This window comes from Pelodiscus sinensis, chromosome 9 (assembly GCF_049634645.1).
Source record: "Pelodiscus sinensis isolate JC-2024 chromosome 9, ASM4963464v1, whole genome shotgun sequence".
Taxonomy (NCBI): domain Eukaryota; kingdom Metazoa; phylum Chordata; order Testudines; family Trionychidae; genus Pelodiscus; species Pelodiscus sinensis.
The window spans coordinates 50,448,990-50,469,733 of record NC_134719.1 but is presented as its reverse complement, the minus strand read 5'-3'; the positions used below and the strand labels follow the sequence as shown (position 1 = coordinate 50,469,733).

General features: G+C 38.5%; 1 protein-coding gene across 2 annotated transcripts; it reads left to right on the top strand.

The window, feature by feature from the left end:
- The first annotated feature begins 261 nt into the window (after positions 1-261).
- RGS18 (regulator of G protein signaling 18) lies at positions 262-19,437 on the top strand. Of its 2 annotated transcripts, XM_006122961.4 has the most exons (5): positions 265-616; positions 1,291-1,392; positions 6,249-6,310; positions 10,297-10,463; positions 14,612-19,433. In XM_006122961.4, exons 1-5 carry the CDS (start codon positions 498-500, stop codon positions 14,867-14,869), a joined length of 708 nt encoding a protein of 235 aa, XP_006123023.1. In that variant the 5' UTR covers positions 265-497; the 3' UTR covers positions 14,870-19,433. The 2 variants fall into 2 exon arrangements, with proteins under 2 accessions (XP_014429069.1, XP_006123023.1); XM_014573583.3 differs by lacking the exon at positions 1,291-1,392 and having other exon boundaries at positions 262-616; positions 14,612-19,437.
- The last annotated feature ends 1,307 nt before the right edge of the window (positions 19,438-20,744 follow it).

Genomic DNA, 20,744 nt, shown 5'->3' with positions numbered 1-20,744 from the left:
TTCTTTAAAAATTATTCTGAGAGCTTAAGATAATGTGATGTGTTATTTTGTGCTCTTATGTGGACTTTATTTAAAACTAAAAATTGTATATTATTTTTATGAAAGCATTTCAGGAGAAACGAGGCTGTCATCTAGCAAAATATCATGTTCCACAAGCACTAACCATAAACAGGCCTGTGGTAATAACTATGTTTATCATCATGATCAACGGCCATTTTGCAAATTTGCAATCTCACTTCCCTATGTGACAGCTGCAAGACAGAACTCTACTTAAAGTCTTGCTTACAGGCAGCTTTCATTTCATTGGAAGTGTAGAATCCTCTCCTTTTCACTTCCTGTTTCAGACACCTATCAACTACTAGTTGAGAAGCACCTCAGAGTCAGATTCTGTACATTTTTAGTTTCCTGAACTGAAATGTACAAGGTACAATAAATGGAATTGCTGCAAGTAAGCTAGAGAAGCATTTTGAGATAACTTGAATCCTTGTCAGAGGAAGATGGAGAATCCACTGCTTTTATTCCCCCAACTAAACATTTCCTCTTCAAAGGAGAAGAACTATTGCAAAGTTATGAAATCCACAAATAAAGAAGAGGCAAACAAGGAAATCCAGATCACGTAAGTTCCAAGTTTTTTGCTGAGACTCACAAGTGTTGTATGTAGAGAAGGGATTATAACAGCATAGTTGATAAATGTGAATTTAAGGCACCGTTCTTTTCATATTTGTAAGATATTTGTAAAAATTCATGAACGGCAAGACTGAAAATGTACACATAAAATATTCATTTAGTAAGGGAACACTTTTAAGGGCAAGAAAAAGAAGCAAATCAAATAATATATGAAGCAAAATAAATAAGAAAGAAGAATTATTAAAGTGAAGCTTAGAGAAATGTGTTTTTAAAAAATCTGACTAACTCTGATATTTCACCCTTCATTCAGAGCAAACAAGAGAAGACCCTGATCTTTTCTTACACGTTCATCAGCATTAGTTCCACCCCCTCTTCCCCCCCCCCCCACAAAAAACCCTTCAAAATTGAAAGGGGGGGAAAGTCTGAGAATGAAGTCATTCATTACCCTTTGCAAAAGCTTTAATATGTAAATTAGATGGATAGATATAAGAAGGAAATCCATTAATCTGTATGGCATATACAGAGAAATAGCACCAACATCAGTGTAACTGAATGTATAATGAAATAATCAATTATGCTGAAAAAGAAATTAATCGGAGGTAAACATTTGAAAAAAAAAACATTCACAAAGGTTGCTTTAAAGTTGCTTAAACCCTTTTTCAGGTCTAAGAAAAAAAGAAATAGACTGAGCCTTCTTCTGCAAAAGGCTGAATTCCATGAAAATGTCAATCCTGACAAATCTGAGAATTTGACAAAAGCTTCAAGGTGAGCATTGTAAAATATAAAGAGACTGAGAAATCCTATTAGAAAACTGATGTCTCTTATTCAACAGATTTCATCCATTTATCTGTGTGCATTCAGGTTTTTCACCAAATAATGCTTTTAAAATCTATGTTATTTTAAATTTTAGCATAATGCAATATAAACTAATCTGGGCACATATGCGGTATATATAAAGTGTGCTAATAGTGTTTTTGCATGCACTGGGCCACACAGTGATACTGGTATTTATAGTATCTTAGCCACCAGTAGTCCCCTAGACTTCAAAAGAACTATTTCTTCTATAAAGTATTATTCAGGAAGACTATGATCATATTCAAAGATTTATTTAACTCTCTGATACATCAAGTTTCCCTCAGTTGAGAGAAGGGGAAATGTAGGGATGAAAGTGAATATACTGGCTACCCTTCATATCACTAACGATTTTCATATAATCTAGTCCAGGTGGAATTTGTCCTTGTTTACCTAGTGCCAATGGGCATGTTTATTTGTAGTGTAATGTTCTTTTTTGTATGTAATACTAATTTGCCCTTCGTTTACTCATGTTGATGAGCACCTTAGTTTGCAAGTCACCCCACTGATTGTAAAGTGGCAGGTTCTGGATCTTTTGTAGCTGACAAACATTTATGTTTGCTTGGAAAGCTTGTGATTTTTATGAAATATCTTCTCTGAAATAATTTAATGATAAATGACTCTGTTGACATAAACCACCAAGTTTCCTCTCAAACACTCTAGATGTAAAGTACCAGTGTGCCAGCTGACCTGACATACACTTATCTCCAAATTCAGATACCACCATTTAAAAATCGTGTAGCTGTGTCTATGCTGTACTCTTTTTCCTTACAAATGTAGGGTGAAAACCTGGCTCCAATGAAGCTATTGAGAATTTTGCAATTGACTACACTCAAGCCAGGGTTTCTCTGGTAATTTGTCTGAGCATTGCCTCTGCTGTTGGGAATGTACAGAAGCTCCATGGGCACAAAAGTTCCATTCTTTTCACCACACAGAGTCTCAGAGCATGTAGTAACTTCAGTTTGTTTTTCTCTCCTTGAATTTTAATTTGTATTAACCCTAACCCTGACCAGTTTGGACAGGGACTCAGGCTTCCAGCAGTGAACAACTTGCCAGGGGAAGCTGTCCTTTTCTGAACAGATCATCCTGTTTGAGAGTATTTGACAAAGGTTTTGAATAACTGCTATCTTAACCTTTTAAGCCCATACCGATTGGGAAAATAGAATGAATAGTATCTTTATAGAGGAAGTTCTTGAGACCTAAACTCTGTTTCTGGGCCTGTAATACAGATTGTCATTGGAACTTAAGTCCTTGAATCTGTCCTTCTTGGAGTTTATACTATATTTACTACTCTGATATCCAAGCACCTAACAAATCTAAAGAATAAAGTCCAGCATGTGATCAAATATTCCCGTTTCTCAGAAGAATTGTCAGAGTTGTTTGTTTGTTAGCTGAATTTGGGTAAATGTAGGTTTATGTTTCCTGACGCCTCTTTTTTCCCCTTTGTTGCTGCAGAAGAAATGAAGTTTTCACTTTATTCAGAGATCCAGATTCTGATTAACTGCAGAAGTGGCCAGATGCTTAGTGGAAAACTTCTGCCACTTTTTTGAACTTTCCCTCTTGTACACCTAAAACCATGCAAAGTCTTCGCATAACAGCATGGCTGTGTCTAGACTGGCCAGTTTTTCCACAAAATCAGCTGCTTTTGCGGAAAAACTTGCCAGCTGTCTACACTAGCCGCTTGAATTTCCACAAGAACACTGACGATCTCATGTAAGATTGTCAGTGTTCTTGTGGAAATACTATGCTGCTCCTTTTGTTCAGGCAAAAGCCCTCTTGCACAAATCATTTGCGCAAGAGGGCCAGTGTAAACAGCACAGAACTGTTTTGTGCACGAAAGCCCCGATGGCTAAAATGGCGATTGGGGCTTTTTTGCGCAAAAGCGCCTCTAGATTGGCATGGACGCTTTTCCGCAAAAAGTGCTTTTGCGGAAAAGCATTCGTGCCAATCTAGACGCTCTTTTCCGCAAATGTTTTTAACGGAAAAGTTTTCCGTTAAAAGCATTTGCGGAAAATCATGCCAGTCTAGACGTAGCCCATGAGTTATAGCTTCCAAGCCATCTGCAGCTATTTGCATTTTAGCAGTCATGATTACATGGGTAGTGGATTACAGTTGGGTATCTAATGCAAAGGAGACTGAGGCATCAAATGGTTTTCATGATTTATAGTCAGAATTCCTCCAAACAGGATGATGTCAAAATAGTCATTGATAGTTCTCTGAAGTGTTTCTCTGTTCCTATACATAACCCAATAACCTTGCCTACTTATGGATCAGCCAACTGCTTCACATCCATGTGTTGATCTCAGGCAGAAATGATAGAAATGGTTCTATTCTATGTGAAGTAGAAGGTCAAAGGTAACATTTCAGAATTTAGATGGGATCAGTGTTCTCTGTAAGCTAAGTGCTTGTGCAGCCACTAATGCTAATGCTGCCCAGCTGATTAGCAGAATGTTTCTAAAGGTGGTGCACATCTGCAAATGCTTCTGTGCCAATAACAAAATGTATTCCATAAAGGGGTGGAAAAAATTAGAGAGAACATTGTATGGGATATCTGTGTGTGCAAGAACATTCATCCTTTTGCCTAGTTGCAGATTAAACCTGAGTGACATCCTTTACATGTTTCAGAGGGGTAGCCATGTTAGTCTGTAACTGGAAAAACTTAAAAAACAATGGAGAGTCTTGCTTCACTTTGGAGACTAACAAAAATGTAGATGGTACCATGAGCTCTTACTGCACAACCCACGCCTTTATATGGTTAGCATTTAGTGCCATGTCTCATAGATTTTAAATAGTATGGAGGGAGAGCTTGGACTTATGGAACTCCACAAGTGAATGGTCTGATGGCCATGAAGATGATCATCCCAATAAGCCAACTCAACATTTGACTAACCTGCTATCCTAGAAAATGGCAGAGCTTAACAGATCCTGGTAAATTGAAAGATTCCTTAAAGGCTGATTTTCCTGTTTCTTCCATTATATAATCTCCCTCTTGCACTTCATTCATCTTATGGTCAATTTGTACAAGATTTATTTCTTAGGTGCTTGCACCTCATGGGAATTTTTCTGCTCTTTAGTTGCAATGCCTTTTTCTAGGAAGTTAAGTAATATTTATGACAAATCTTTCTTTAAGTTTTTGGAATAAAAAAGTAGTCATTCTAAAATTCTTCACAATGTGACTGGAATTTCACTTCCTATGGTCTTCCTGAATCCAGAGAATTTTCCAGGGAAGCTAGACTATGTAAGCAAGTATAAAAAGAGATTTAAGTCTGAAAAGGATCAAGCAATTTTAGAAGTCACCTTAGTTTCCCAAGTCAAAAGAAGTTCAAACGCTATTCTCTATTGGAAAGAAATTGGGTCCAGTTCAGTGATGTAGTAGTAAAAAAAAATAAGGGGGACAACTGAACTAAACTCCATATTCCTCAAATGAGAAGTGGGTAACCTAGTTTATCTAAGTTTACTCTTCACTATATTATTGGTCCCAAGTCCCTGGATGGGGAGTCAGGAGATTTGATCTGGTTCTGTTTCCAGTTCTACTACTGACCTATTGTGACACTTTAGGCAAGTTACTCCATCTATTGTGCCCCAGTATTTCCTCTCCAGATAGTGAGACCCACTTTCATTTGTAGATGCTTTTAGAACTACAAAGGAAAGCATCTATGTAATGTGTATGTTGTCTAAATAAATTGGTCACCAGATTAAAATTTAGGGCCAGGTCAGAGTCCTACGACAATGTTCCCTCAGAACCCCCTCAATTTCTTTGTTCAAAAATAAAAGTAGAAACTATCTCTGTGTTCGGATAAAAGCGACGAAGAGTCCTGTGGCACCTTATAGACTAACTGAAGTGTAGGAGCATAAGCTTTCGTGGGCAAAGACCCACTTCGTCAGATGCATCTGACGAAGTGGGTCTTTGCCCACGAAAGCTTATGCTCCTACACTTCAGTTAGTCTATAAGGTGCCACAGGACTCTTCGTCGCTTTTGCAGATTCAGACTAACACGGCTACCCCTCTGATACTTGTGTTCGGATAAAGTGTTACAAAAGTAATTTTACAAACTTTTTTATCAAGAGATATGAAATGGTTTTTCTCTATTGTCCTAAACAGAGGAAAGTTTGAGATCAATGAAGAATACATACAGCTTGACATATTCGATAAAGAATACATAGAGTTTTATAAAAAGAACCCAGTCTCTGAAAATAACATGACATTTGAAAAATGTCTGTGGTAAACAAACCAGGCTACGTGTGTTATTACCTATGAGACTATTGCTTTTACTATACTGCTGTGACTTTGTTTTCAAACTGTAGCATTTCCTGTATTCTGTTAAAAATAGACTATGGGTAACATAACCTCAGACTGATTGCAATCAAAACCATATCTCTGCAAGAGTACACCAGTTTAGCTACTAAGGCTTTCCTTTTTTCAAAGTTAAAAAGGTAGTTCACTAGTTTCTCTGATGATTGTTAACCTTCCAAGATGTAAATTTTCCTCAAAGATTTGGAGTACAGTGCAAACAAACTCTCTAGACACAATGCTCTGCTTTAAATGTTTTATCTAACGAGTGTTATTTCAATAGGCAAAACATCAGAATGAAATAAAGAAAATGCCTTAGAAGTCTCTAGTAGAAAAAACTTCTTTGTAAAATAATCTATCTAACCAGGCACCTTGTAGAATATGACAGAGTGAAAGAAACAGCAGGCAACATATATTACAATAGCTACACAAGTACACAAAACACACTTTATCAGAAATATTTTTTGTGTCTTGTACAGTGTGTCCCCTGAAGAAGCAGTGAAATGGGGTGAATCCTTTGACAAACTGCTTTCCCAGAAAGGTTAGTAGTGTTTTCATTGTTCTGCTTCATGATGAAAAATAACACAATGTAGGCGTGCAATTAAATAGACTTGGCAGTCATCAACATTCAGCAAGATAGGTAACTAATAGCACTGTGAGTTTTTACTCTATTTGTGTACTTAGGCAGTAGCATGCCATAAACCACAGAAAATTAAGAATTTATTTGTAATTTTAAGTTTGGTATTACATTGAACAAGATTAATGTAACCATAAGAAATGCAATGAAGTTTTACTTTAATAAATGGTGAAAAGCTGACAAGATATAAGGAAAGCATTGTTTTGAAACAAATAATGATCTACTCATGAATTAATATTTCATATTGAATACCTGTGGATGAATTAGATAAAATTATTTCCATTTTGATACTGGAATGAATAATTACTTAGAAAAAATTGTACTGAATTTAACAGAGGTCTGCCTTTTCTGCACTGGACTATATTTTTTTAGAGTTAGCCCAGAAAGATCACTATAGTATGATGAGTTGGCAATTGAAAGTCTTCTAGCAACAATCTTACCTGCTATTTTGTGTCTCCCAAAGTAGAACATAAATATATACCAAGCCTAATGGGAGCATACTTTATAGGTTTACATACTCTTTCTTTCTTTTGGCATGTAGTCTTATACCCAATTTTGTGCTAAAAAGTCTTGATATGATTTTTTGTATACTGAGGATTACTATTAAATGTGTGGGGCAAGGAGGCAATTATATTAAATTTACAATGGGAAACATATTTACGTAGCAAATTGTTTGGAATTTTTATCAGAATTAAAACCTGAGAACACGCATAATATCTAAGCTTGGGTGAAAACTCAAAGTGATTAATATTTCATCCTTATGCATCACCTTTGGTTTCATCTTGCTGTGTGTACTCAGCCAAGCAGCCCACTGACATTGATAGGGATTACAGCTAAAGACTACAGCAGGGTGACATATTCATTAAGGAAAGTTTTTTTTTTCTAGTTAAATGACTTTTCAGGGGAGTCACTGGTTCTACTGAGCAGACAATCCTTATTTTAGGGTTGTGGTTAAACCACTCAAGTACTCTGTTAACATCAGGATAGCAGAAAAAAGTAGTGGACCTTAGAATGCCAGAAAATCTGGAAATGTCGGGAAATTAACGTAGGACCATCATCACAGGTGACACCGGTAGTGTGCCTTTCAAGACACTTTACAGTAAGTGGTCTGTAACCATACTTTCACAGGCCACTGCTGAGACTACCAAATTCAGGACAAATTGCTGAGAAATAGGGCACATATACCCCAAAAAGTTGTTAAATATTCTGCCAGGAGATATATCAAATAAGCCACAAAAGTAAACTTCTGCCTCACCACACTGGCTAGCAAGAAGTCATAAAAGCAGTTTCTTGAAGTATTCCGTTCCTTGTATCACCCCAAAATTCTGTATTCAGAGATGAGTGATTCTTTACAACTAGACTCATCAAATAAAAGGTTCCTCTTCAAAAAAGAGTTACCTACATTCATGGAGAACAAGTTCATCAATGGCTATTAGCCAGGATGCGCAGGAATGGTGTCCCTAACCTCTGTTTGTCAGAAGCTGGAAATGGGCGACAGGGATGAGATCATTTGATGATTTTCTCTGTGATGATCTGTTCATTTTCTCTGGAGGCACCTAGCATTGGCCACTAATGGAAGACAGGATACTGGGTTAAATGGACATTTGGTCTGACCAAATATGGCTGTTCCTATGTTTTTATGTTCTTCTGATCCCAAAGGATCAGCCACATGCCCCATTCAATATATAACATAGATCTTACCCATAAACCACCCTGTCTTGAATGAAAGAAAGAGTGAAAGAGTTAAAATTGTTAAAGGAATCAAATACATATAGTAATTGCAAAGTTATTGGATTTTAGCAGTGATTAAATAAACTGCTAGCTTAAGTCAAGTTTCCAAATCAGGGTGCATCTACACAGCACCCTAAATCCCAAATAAGATATGCAATTTGCATAGTGCAAATTGCATATCTTATTTTAATTGCATTTTGAAATAGTTAATTTCGAAATTTGGCACATTTACACAGTACCAAATTTCAAAATAACATGTTATTTGGAGACATCTCTTAATACTTGTGGAATGAGGGTTACAGGGATGTCAAAATAACATGTCCGTTATTTCAAAAAATATTTCAAAATAATGAGAGTGTTTCAAAGACATGGGGTAACTATTTTGAGATACTGGAGGTATCCCCAAATAGCCACGCAGTGTAGGCGTAGTCTCAGTGAAAGGTTCTCAGTCCCTTTGTTAGAATGCTCCAATTAGTATAAATCCACAGTCTAGAGACTGAGCAGGATAGAAGTAAAATGTTGTTTCCAGGGTCTTTCATAGTTTCTGCCATGTCAAGGGAAATCCATTGTTCCAAACAAAGCCCTCATCATATCTAGAGGAAAATTACAGGTGAAGGGGGAGTATGGATTCACTTGGGCAAGTCACATGCCCATGTGCAATTTTTGCTTAGTCACAGCAGAAGCCTTTACATACACTGTAGTTTGAATGTTCACAGTAAAGTCCATAAGGTACAAATGGACAAGTTCCATGGTTCAATGGGATCAAAGTGTTTCTTGATGAGTCATTCCTTCACAATGTGCTATCTATATACCTCCTGAGTCTTACCACAGGGGCCAATCATTTGAAGTACAGGTACGCAGCTAATATTCATAATTTCAAATACAAAAATGATACACGCATACAAATAGCATAATCAAATTCAACAAATCATACCCTTTCCATGTTGCATTTTCTATGGTGTTGCCCTGCATGCAACATTTTGTTCAGTGGTTGCAACAATGATTAATATTGTCATATTTTAATTAGATAATGTCATGTGATCAAAAATCAGATGGGTGCATGGCGAATTTTTGCCTTATACATGAGGTTCGATAAGGCACCATGAGGCATTTACAGGCTATAATGGTGGTGTAGAAGGCAAAGTTTGTCCATAGATTTGGCACACTATGAGAGACATGACCAAGGAGTTCATACCAATGTTTACAACAAATGACATATAGGATGGTTTTTCATTGCAACATTGCTCAAATGCTCACTGAAACCCTGCTAATATCACTATTTAGTGTCTTTGTACAAGACATGTGTCATCTTACGTAGAGCTTGTTCCTGAAACAGTAATATGGGAAAAAGTTGTCAGCCAAACACCTAATTGTCTAATGCCTGAAATTCAAGTTATTGATTGGAGGCCTGTTTCATTTTCTCCCTTTGCTGCACATAGCTAAGATGAGTCTTCCCCAGTACAGTGGTGGCCATTACTATCATTGCAATTTTGTGATTGTAGGTAATTAACAATAATAACATCCTAGTTATTTCTGCACATTAATTCTATTAATAAAGGGACTACCATGAACAACTTGGCAATGATAATTATAGGCAAAGAAAATTGTAAAGATTTTACTAACATTATCTTTTAAACTGTCTTCTCTTGTCTCATTTCTGGGACACAGCCTATTTGTAAATACATTCAAGATTTAAATGACACTTTAGGCATCCTAAATCTGATTGGAATTAAAACTAGGACTTAAATGGTTGAAAATGGCCACACTTTTGGTCACTCCATTTAAGATGTAACCACCTATTTTCTAATTTTTAAAGAGGTTGAGCATCCACGGTTGCTACTGAGATTAACTGGAACTTTGAGTCAGAGTCTTTGAAAATTTGTCACTGGCAAAGAGGCATCCAAAACCAGAGGCCACATTTCAAATTTTGGCCTAAAGCCAACTATCACTGCCTCTGACCTAACTGCAAAGCAATTAAACAGCACTTGTTTTGTGATGTAAAAGTAGATTCCATAATATGAAGTTTCATAAATAGTTTAAAATGAGATCAAATATATGTTGTTACATAATTTAAAAGGTAGAATTGTGTTCTAATATCTAACTGGAGTGGTAATTTAATGCTTCAATTAATTAAAGTAATTCAATGTTTCTTTTAAAAGCCGGATTGGATGCTTTTACAAGGTTTCTGAAAACTGAGTTCAGCGAGGAGAACATTGAGTTTTGGACAGCCTGTGAGGATTATAAGAAGAACAAAACATCTCATCATCTTCTTCCTACAGCCAAGACAATTTATGATACATTCGTAAGGAAGGATGCTCCAAAAGAGGTACAGAATAACTGAAGATACACAGTGCTTGATACAAGCTACATCTGATAGAAGCTGCCTTTCATAAATGCTTCAGTCATAAGCATCATCCATTCAGCCATGAAGGTCAACTTTTGATGAATTTGTAGTAGTTTGTCATGTGGACCCTGCCACTAGAATACTGTACCTTAAATATTAAAAAAAAATGCTTTGGAAGGAAGTATTGAATCCAACCTCTACAAAACATTCTCTTTCTCCCTCTTTGCCCCCGCATAACCTCCATATTATTCATTTAACCCTACAACAATGACAATAGTCATTTGTCAATAACATTAAAAACAATTAGTAGTTCTGTGGCAGCTTATAGTGTGTCTACACAGCAATTTGAGCTACATAAATTGCATATCTTATTTCAATGTTATTTCAAAAAAGCTTATTTCGTCATTTGGTGGTGTCTACAAAACACCAAATTTCAAAATAAAGTGCTATTCTGAAATGTCCCTTGCTCCTTGTAGAATGAGGTTTACAGTGACATCAGAATAGCGAGCCCAAAATAACAGGCTTGCTGTGAAGACGCAGGATACCTATTTCGGAATACTCTGGTATACTGAAATAGCGTTGCAGTGTAGACGTACCCTGAGCATGCAGCTGACTTGAAGATATAAATTGTCCCCAAATTGGAAATAGTTGCGGGTAAGGACAAAGTCACATAACTCAGCCACCAGGTGTGCTGTGGCATACTGACAGCTAGTAATCTATCATCATGTGGAATGTTGGTGTAAAGAGCTTCTGCATCCATGGTTCCTAGGACAGTATTTTCAAGGAGATAACTGATGCTCTGTAGTATCCTCAGAAAGTCAGTGTTGTCTCAAAGGTAGCTCAGAGTGCTAGTAACATAGGATCTGAGAGAGTCAACATGACCAAATAATCCTGCTGTAAGTGTGCTGATGCCTGAGATGATTGGATGTCCAGGATTTCCAGGTTTTTGGATTTGGGGTAGCAGATAAAATACTTCTGGTTTGGGATGGGGGGGGGGGGGGTGCTAGTATAGATTTAGTCTTGGGTTGTAGCAGGGTGTTTCATGAGCAGACGGGGTAATTTCTTTTGATATTTCTCAGTGGGATTAGAGGAAAGAACCTGTAGAATGTTGTATTGGTGAGTTATCTGTGAGCCTCCTATTCATAATCCAACCTGTTCATGACGACTCCAGGACCTCCTTTGTCAGCCTTTCTGATGATACTGTTAGACTTGTTTTTGAGGTTGTGGATAGCATAGCATTCTGCATCACTGAGGTTATATGTCACATGATGTTGTTTGTTTACAATGTCAGTCTATGCACATTTGCATCAATGTAAAGTCCAGACTCTCATTTCAATCATTAGGAAGAGTCCACATTGCAGTCTTCCTCTTGTAGGTTAAATATAGGGGAACCTAAGGACCAGAGTGATGTTCAGTGGAGTGTTGGAAATATTTCTTCAGACAAAGGTGGCAAAAATAGCCTTCCATGTCATTTGCCAGTGTTTTGTGTACATTTTACTCTGCTTCCAGAACAGTAGAATTATACTTTGTCTGCTAACCAGCATTAGAGATCAAATTACAACATATAAATATGGCCCATTCATCTTGAGAGACAGTGGTAAGCAGTAGCAGTGACAGTCTATGAGTTGTGCCTGGATCTGCAACTTCTTTCATGGCTTATGCGTCCAATATTGGATTTGCACAGTCGATTACAATAGCTACATGCCATCCGCACATTCCAACTACCAAGCCGGAGGCAAGCTGGCTTATTGTATCGACTGTAGTAGCTGTGTATAGCTGTGTGTGGGTAAGTGTCTTCTCCCGCACGCTGAATTGCCTATGCTAGTATTTGAGGAAAGTGCATTGCCCAAGCAGCACTATCTCCTTCTCGGTCACCCCAATTAGATCCAAAGGAAATACAAAAGCCAGTAAATTAGGAACAGAGGTGACTGCAGGAGATTCTGGAAAAACAGATTGGATGAAACCTCACTGTTAACCGCCTTAGGGTCTCCACTCTGGATTATCTGTCTGGGTTTACTCCCATAGCCTTTGGATCTCCCGAACCTATCCACAAGGCAGTGGAGAATTTTCTGTCAGGGTTCTCTTCCCTGGGGTGACGTAAGGAGTCACTATCCCTTGGATGCTGTGACCAGTCATGGTTCATATGCCCATTGGATTATCCAAAGTAAACCAGGGACCCAAGTATCCCAGACCCTCAACCAACAGAGTGAGAGGGTAGGGCAGCCTTATTTAATAGTGGGCTGCACTTGCCATGTCACATCATCGTCATTGGACACTTGTGACTTTTAGTCAGAGCATCGGATATCACCCAATATCCTATCACACCCTGGTAATATTGACACTACTGGTCCGCAGCTGCATATTCGCACGACAAAGCGCACTTATTTTGCAGCAACCTCTGAAAAGAGGCCCCCTCCTTTCTGCCACCTGGAGACATGCTGGATAGCATGCAGCTCTGCCAACCGGCAACTGATATTAGTATATCAGATAATGTATTTAATATGCCAAATGAATAAAACAAATCAATAAATGAAACATACCCTTCAAGGTAAAAGTTATAATATTTTAAGCAGAGAAAAGACTTGATTAACATAGGTGTGGGACTATTTTTAATTTTTTTAAAGGAATCTCTGAGCAATGAGTCAATACTATGGTATCTTATATTGCTCTGATAGTGTTAAAGGATTTAGAAGGATGGAAATTGTATTAAACTGTCATACTGTTGTAAAAGGTCCTCGTGTAGGACCTTTTACAACCGTATAAATATAAATATAAATTCATGTAAATAAATATAATAATTATTTTCCTTACACTAGTAGGAGGATGGACTGTCTGGAAGATGATAAAATCCCCACTAATGTCAATGGGGGCTTGGCTAAATAATGACTGGAAGATCAGGTCCCTAATGCATCTTTTGTATTTCTATTACTTATACTTTTATATAACAGATTAAGAATAGGTAGATTGACTGTCCTCTTATTTTCTCTGTTCTTTTCTTACTGTTGATAGAGGAAATGCTAAATGTTGGCAATTTGAAAACTCACCTGCTGATGTAATACAGAAAAAAGCATCACTCTTCAGTGTGAGGGAGTGATACAGAGTGGTAAAAATTAAATTAATAATTCCCTCTGTGTGACCTTGTGGATTACCACTCTCCCTTAAGGGCAGAGGACCTATTTGTTTGGTTTACTCTCAGGCTTGGTCTTCACTACAGTGGGAGGTAGACTTAAGATACACAACTCCAGCTATGTAAATTACAAAGCTGGAGCTGACTTATTTTAAGTCTCATTTCCATGCCGTCCACACAGCAGGAGGTCGATAGAAGGAAACATTCTCATCAGCTTCCCTTACTCTTTGTAAGGAGCAGGAGTACTGGTGCCAACAGGGGTGCCCTCTGAGTTTGATTTAGTGAGTCTTTACTAGACCCATTAAATCAAATCTGGAAGATTGACTGTGGCAATGTCAATCTTCTCTCCATGGTGTAGACATGGCCTCAAAGAGTAATGGCCCAGTTCCATGAAATGCTGAGTGATTTCAATACCCTTTTACATTCTATTATATGACACTTTGCAGGATCAGGCCCTGATTGAATTTGGAGAGTTTTAAATTATCTGAAGCAGAATACTATTTTGCCAGCATACCATTCTACCAACAGTTTGGGCTGACAACAAACTGTAACAAGAACTATTGATACAACATTCCAAAAACTATTCCAAAAACATGATCTGGTTAATTCAAAAGATATAGAGCCTTGACCTTGCAAGACTGGTTCTTGATTTCTGTTGGCTTCAATGGGAAGTCAGCAAGCTGTGTACTTTGCAGGACAGTGTCACTGTCACAGCAAAGGTACAGTGGGCACCATTAGAAAATTGACTCTAAATAAAAGGTACCACCCAGAAGTGATATCTTTGATTATCAACTTTCCCCTGTTTTTTGTAGCGATCTGTGGTGCTTCTTCAGTAGCCATTAACATATGATGACTCAGTGGATTTCACAATATTTATATCCATATCCATCTGGATCTGAAATATCAAACATTTTTAGAAGAGTATGGTTTTCACAAGTTAAATATTAGTGGTATTAATGACAGTATATCAAGAGAATTAATGCCCTTTTTGCCCTTTTTCCAGGTTAACCTTGACTTTCACACTAAAGAATTCACTGCTCAGAATATTATTCACCCCACACTCAACAGCTTTGATGCAGCACAGGCCAAAGTCTACAGGCTGATGGAACAAGACAGTTACCCACGCTTCCTGAGATCAGACATGTATTTAGACCTGATTAAGGGGAGACAGCCTCATCATCCTGCTCTTAGAAGGCGATCACGCTCTTTTACCTTCAATGAATTCCAGGATGTGCAAACAGACTTTACCATTTGGTTATAGAGAAATTTATCCTCATTGGATTCTATGTAGCAAATTGTAATACACAGCATCCTAAACACAAACCTTCAGATTCTGCACATGGACGTGGATCCATTGACTTCAATTGTGTACATCTATTTACTCCACTGAAGTACCTGGCTCAAAAAAAAAAAAATGTAGCCAGAGATTGATTAACTTAACTTATTGTAAAGAGATATGCAGCATATTTATAAGATGTATTAGATGTGGCAAGATGTATGAGATGTAATGAACTCATACAAGAGATTATGTCTTTGAAACTCAACTAGGAAAATGTAAGCATTCTTTTCACCAAATCATACCTGACAGTGATAACTATCTGAAACACTGTTCTAAAAACATTTCCACAATTCTATCTCTCTCCTGGGTCCATTATATTTAAAATACACAATGGTGTCACCTTAAAAGTCTTTACATTCATCATTTGCACATAGTTAACATTACTGCAATAGTTCCTACACTAAGCATAGTTTTTGTGGTATTTCCATGTACCACAAGCACACAGAAACATTAATTAGGCAAATGGACAGAATATCATGATTTTTACTTTTAGTTCCTATATAACCAAAGAACTTTAACCATTGCATATATTAAGAGGTTCTCTTTACTATGAGAGCCTCTGACTTTTACTGGGAGGATCCTTTGTGCTTCAGTCTAACCCTAGAGTCTACAACTCCCATAAACCCCTGTGGAAAAAGGAGAGAAAAAATCTCTGCTCCCTTCCAGGCATGGAGAGAGAGGGTAAGGGGAGGCTTCATTTTAGAGTGAGGAGCCAGATTGCTGGTCTGGAGTCTTTTCTAGGCCAGGAGCTGTGTTGAAGCTAGAACCTGTTACTGAGATCCTGCTGGGGCTTGGATCTAGAAGATTGCTTCAGGGGTTTGTGGTGATTGTCTCTGGAGGGGAAGACCCTGGCTGTGCCTGTGGCTGAGAAGGGCCTGCATAGAAGGTAACTGTAAGTAACTGTGGCTCTCTGGGAAAATGCAGCCTGGGATGGAGCACAGTAGACACTGTCTCTGGGTCCAAAGAGAGCCAGAGTGACCAGCCCAATGAACCAGAGCTGCTGGCAGTTTATGCAGCCTGCTCCAGTGGCAGAGGGATTTTGCAGCTGGCTACTTTCTTGGACTAACACACAACCTGCACAATGCTGTTTCCACTCCAGTTGCAGACTTTCAAGTGCGCCCACGCATGCAAGTGTATCCAGAGGAGGGCACACTTTTGGGAGGGATGAATGGTAGCAGTTTAAATGCCAGTTAGATAAGTTTTCTTTATTTCTGCGTACTTTGCTAATTGATTTTATTCACTTCTAATCAGTTAAATCCTGTTTCTTTAAGTTGTTAACTAAAGGTATGTTAATTCTAATGTAATTAGGGTTGCCAGATACTTTTACAAAAAATACTGAACATGGCAAGGAAAAATTGGTTGAGCAAAAAAAAAGGGAGGGGGGTACCAAAGTTGTTAAGCAAAAAAACAGAAAACAAAACTGCACACACACAAAAAGAGTCACTGCGCCTTTAAATCCCCACACTCCCTGCTCTCTTGCCTCCACCAGACGCAGCAGGGGAGGAATGTCCAAAGAGGCCTTCCAGCCGAAAAAAAACAGAAAATACCGGACATTTTATGTCTGGTATTTTCTGGGTTTTTTACCAAACAGAGGCCGCAAATACTGGATTGTCCCGGCCAATACCAGACACCTGACAACTCTAAATGTAATCAGTCAGATGTACATTATTTATAATTGTTGTTTTGGAATTAAATCCAAATTATTACTGTAATACATTTATTCCTGGAGGCTCCCAAGGCACACCATTTAGTGTGTACAGGGCCAACCAGGCGGAAGCACCACCACTGCATATTCCTTTAGGAGCAAGGGACTGCAGCAAGAGGATGGATAGGGAATCCCCAACTAAAGATCATCACCCTTGGGGTAAGCAGGATCTCCTTTAATGTTAAAGTCATTAGGCATCCAGGCACACAGGTGAGTATGGCTTGCTACTGAGCAATCCAGGTAGGAAAGAGAGGGTTACACCTATTTAATTAATTTTATAGTACTACATTTTATGGTATTTTCTTATTACATTTCTCTGTTCTCTCTATTTAAATTAAGTTGTACAGTTTAGCCTTTGCACTCAAATATTTGTATTATTTTATATGCAGCAAAATGGACAATAATAAAAGGACAAGAATAAGCAATTTAGTATGTTTTGTATCATTAAATGCCAGTTGAATGAACTTTTAATTTGCAATTCATTTGTAAATGTTGTTTAATTCCAACTTGTCTGCTAAACTTCGAGGTACTAATTCAGGTGATTTCTACCCAAGTGGGAATATGCAATGAGTGTATATTCACTGACATAGATAGTTTATTCGTGATAAAGATTTCCATTGAGCAAAGCACTTAAGTACCTGCTTAAGTCCCTGTAGCCCACCAAGGTTCTGGAGGGGCTCCTTCCCCTCGGAGTCAGTGGACAGCCACTCTACCTCACTGCACCAAAGCTCAGTCCTCTTGGAGAATCAGCTGTGCTGAGCTTCGGCCTCAGAGTCCTAAGGCCCAGGCCCTGGTTCAGGGTGAAGCGGAAAACAAACAATTCTTAGAACCAGGCTCTGGGTCAGGGTAGGATAGCAAACAAAGAGCAAATAGTCCAAATTAAGGCAAACACTCTGATCTCCTTGCTCAGGTGGAGGTCTGACAAACACAGACAGTTAGTCTGGAACAACCGAGGGGGAGGAGGGATGCTGTCCCACCCATTCCCCTGCTTCCTAGCCCAGAGCTCTAACAGCAGCAGATCAGTCTGCTGTTCAGTCAGCAGGGATCCTGACCACAACACGCTATCCCCAGCTCTGGCACAGCCAGACTACTCTTGGCTATCCCTGGGCTCCTTCCATTCTCTCTTCTGGCAAACTGGAAATTTGGCTGGAATCTCTGGCAGGGAGAGCAGTTCCTTCAGGCTGTAATCTATTTGTGATCCTGGCAATCTGGGCCAGTCCTCCTCCTCTTTCAGGTCCACCTCCACTTCCCAGCTTGGGAGTGCCAGGCAGCTATCTGGTTCCTCTAGTGGCTGGAGGCTGACTGACCTCCCAGGATGGCCTTCTATAGTTCTAGCCTTGCCTCTTAACTTCTGGTCAAGTGATGCACTGGAGCCAGCCTCTGCCCACCAGGGCTCTGGGAAGGGCTCCTCCTCCTCAAGGTCAATTGGTGGCTACCCCGCCTCACTATAGTCCCATTGACTTTAATGGGTCTTTTGCACATCTCTTTAAGCATGTGCATGTTTTGTTGAATTATAGAGGCAGGACTAAAATTTAGCCAGAATATGAAGCGGTGTTACTGTGATAAACTTTTAGTGCTTTTATCCCAAACATTTGTTCCTTGACCACTCTGATTCACTTGGGGTTTCTCCCTTTACTAAAGACTTCCCTGGGAAAAATACTTCTCAAAATTAGACCCAGAACACCTTTGACTGAGTCTCTCGTGCTCTATGAAGCTGATGTTTTTGCCACTGGAATTCCAGTCTATGTACAATATCTTTTGACTAATTCAAAATCTTTATCTCAGCAAGTAAACTTTTTTAGGGGAAGTGTTCATTTATAATTGGAACCTGGGCAAGGTGTCTCATTATTACTTTGTATTACTTGCAATAGTGGTACCTGGCAACCTAGCACAAGAAATAACCAACTTTCTGCTCCAATTCTGCACACATGAATGCACACATAAATAACTTGGAGACATAAGTAGTGCTGTTGAAATAGAGAATGAACCAAATATAATGCACATTATTCATGTTGGTTAATGCACTAATGGGATGCATTCAAGTCCTAAGATTTCAGGAGGGGAATAAAAAGCTATAGAGAACAGAATAGAGCTACTTGCTTTCCTAGTTGTAATAGGTCTACTCATATCGGTAAAGTTACACATATCTGTAAGTGCTTGCAGTTTCAGAGCCTTGCCTAGCATAAGACAGAAGCACATTACAAAAATAAAATATATGGCCAATGATCAGACTCCTAGTGAAAAATATAATTGATCTGCTGTACTAAGGAGCTTCTTTGTGGAGGCAAGAATTTGCAAAGCTAGTATGTCAGGTAATAACAGTGAAACCACTTTAATCAACTTGAGAAATAAGACCAGATATTCATAGAGCCAATGTGCTAGTAAGCACTAATGGTCTGATCTTCAAAGGTATTTAAGGTATTTCTGTGGACACTCAAAATTCTTAAGCACTTTTGAAAATCTCATGAGGCACGTATCTGCATCATTAGGTGCTTAACACCTTTGTAAATCTGCCCTAAGTTCCTATGCCTTTTGTTTTAAAGGGACAAGCTCTACAGTAACAGTCAAGTCTTCTCTGGGTTGAAGTAGGAGATCTTAATAGGGATGCAGTTCTACTTGTTAAATAGGGCATTTGTTTAATATGCTCTCTACAGTGAACATGCAATACATGCAGGAAGAGAAGAAGAAGGGAGAGTTTGCCTTTAAAATTCTTTACAATTCATCCTCACAGCCCCATCATTGGCATGTATCAAGCCTTTTTTGCTTGGAGGATTCTGCTGAAGATATCTTGAAGCACAGGGCAATTCTTAAAATATTAAACATTGTTTTAGTTTAATAATTCAGTGACTACAGGATTTAATAATGTGTGTGACTGGAATAATCAATCACCTTTCATAGAATTTAAGTTTTTCCCACCTTATTCCTTTTTAGTAACCAATAAAAGACAAAAGAAACATTTTTTAGTGACTGTTGTTTATGTTAATTACCAATGTAGGGTGTATATCAGGGCTATATCTACATTGGGAAGATTTTGCGCAAATACTCTTTAACACAAGAGTTTTTGCGTTACAGTAATTTCCGCAAGAGAATGTCTACACTGGCATGTGCCTTTGCGCAAAATATGTGCTTTTGTGCAAGAGCATCAGTGCCAGTGTAGATGGTCTCTTGCACAAGAAAGCTCCAATGGCCATTTTAAGCATCGGGCTTTCTTGTGCAAGAAATTCATGTTGCTTGTCTACACTAGCCTCTCGCGCAAGAACAGTTGCACAAGAGGGCTTATTCCTGAGCGGGAGCATCAAAGTTCTTGTGCAAGAAGCCCTGATTTCACACATTAGAATGTCAGTGTTCTTGCACAAGAACTCCCCACCAGTGTAGACAGGCAGCAAGTTTTTGCGCAAAAGCATTTGCTTTTGCACAAAATCATGCCAATGTAGACACAGCCCAGCTGTACAGCCAAGAATTTCACATAGTCCACTGAGTTGTTTTGTACCAAAATTTAAAAATGACAGGATATAGTTCAATGACAGGATTTCTATGTATAAAATGCTAATTCTATTATTGGAGTTGGTAGTTATGGGTCAAAGTAACAAAGTTTGACCACCCCCCCAGAACCAAAATTCCCAAGGTTTATATTTTAATTGAGGCCTATCTGTAATCCTTTGAAAACAAGTCAGGATGATAGTACCATAGTTTTTCAGTTATAAATACGTATTTATCTGGAGAAGCCACAGTTATTTCAAAATGAGAAGTTTTTCAACCTGAAAGAGGAGGAAAATTTGCTGTTGTAAAGTGAAGTATGTAGATGCTTCACTGATTAGGCTATTGTTGAGCCGCAATGCCTCAGAGAGACACAACTCTTCCTTTAAGCACCCTGATAAACCATAACCATAAGTTGTGTTATCTTGGGTGTTCAGAATATGGACTAATGCTTGTCTAGTTATATTAATTATCACCATCATCCCCCTGGTGCATGCTAGAACTCTGTCCAGAGTTTGGTGCCCTGTATCAATGGTGTATGATTCAGTCACATGTCATTTAGCGGTGGAAGTGCCAAGATACTGGCCATCTGGCCCGCGGGTTTCAGGATGACAG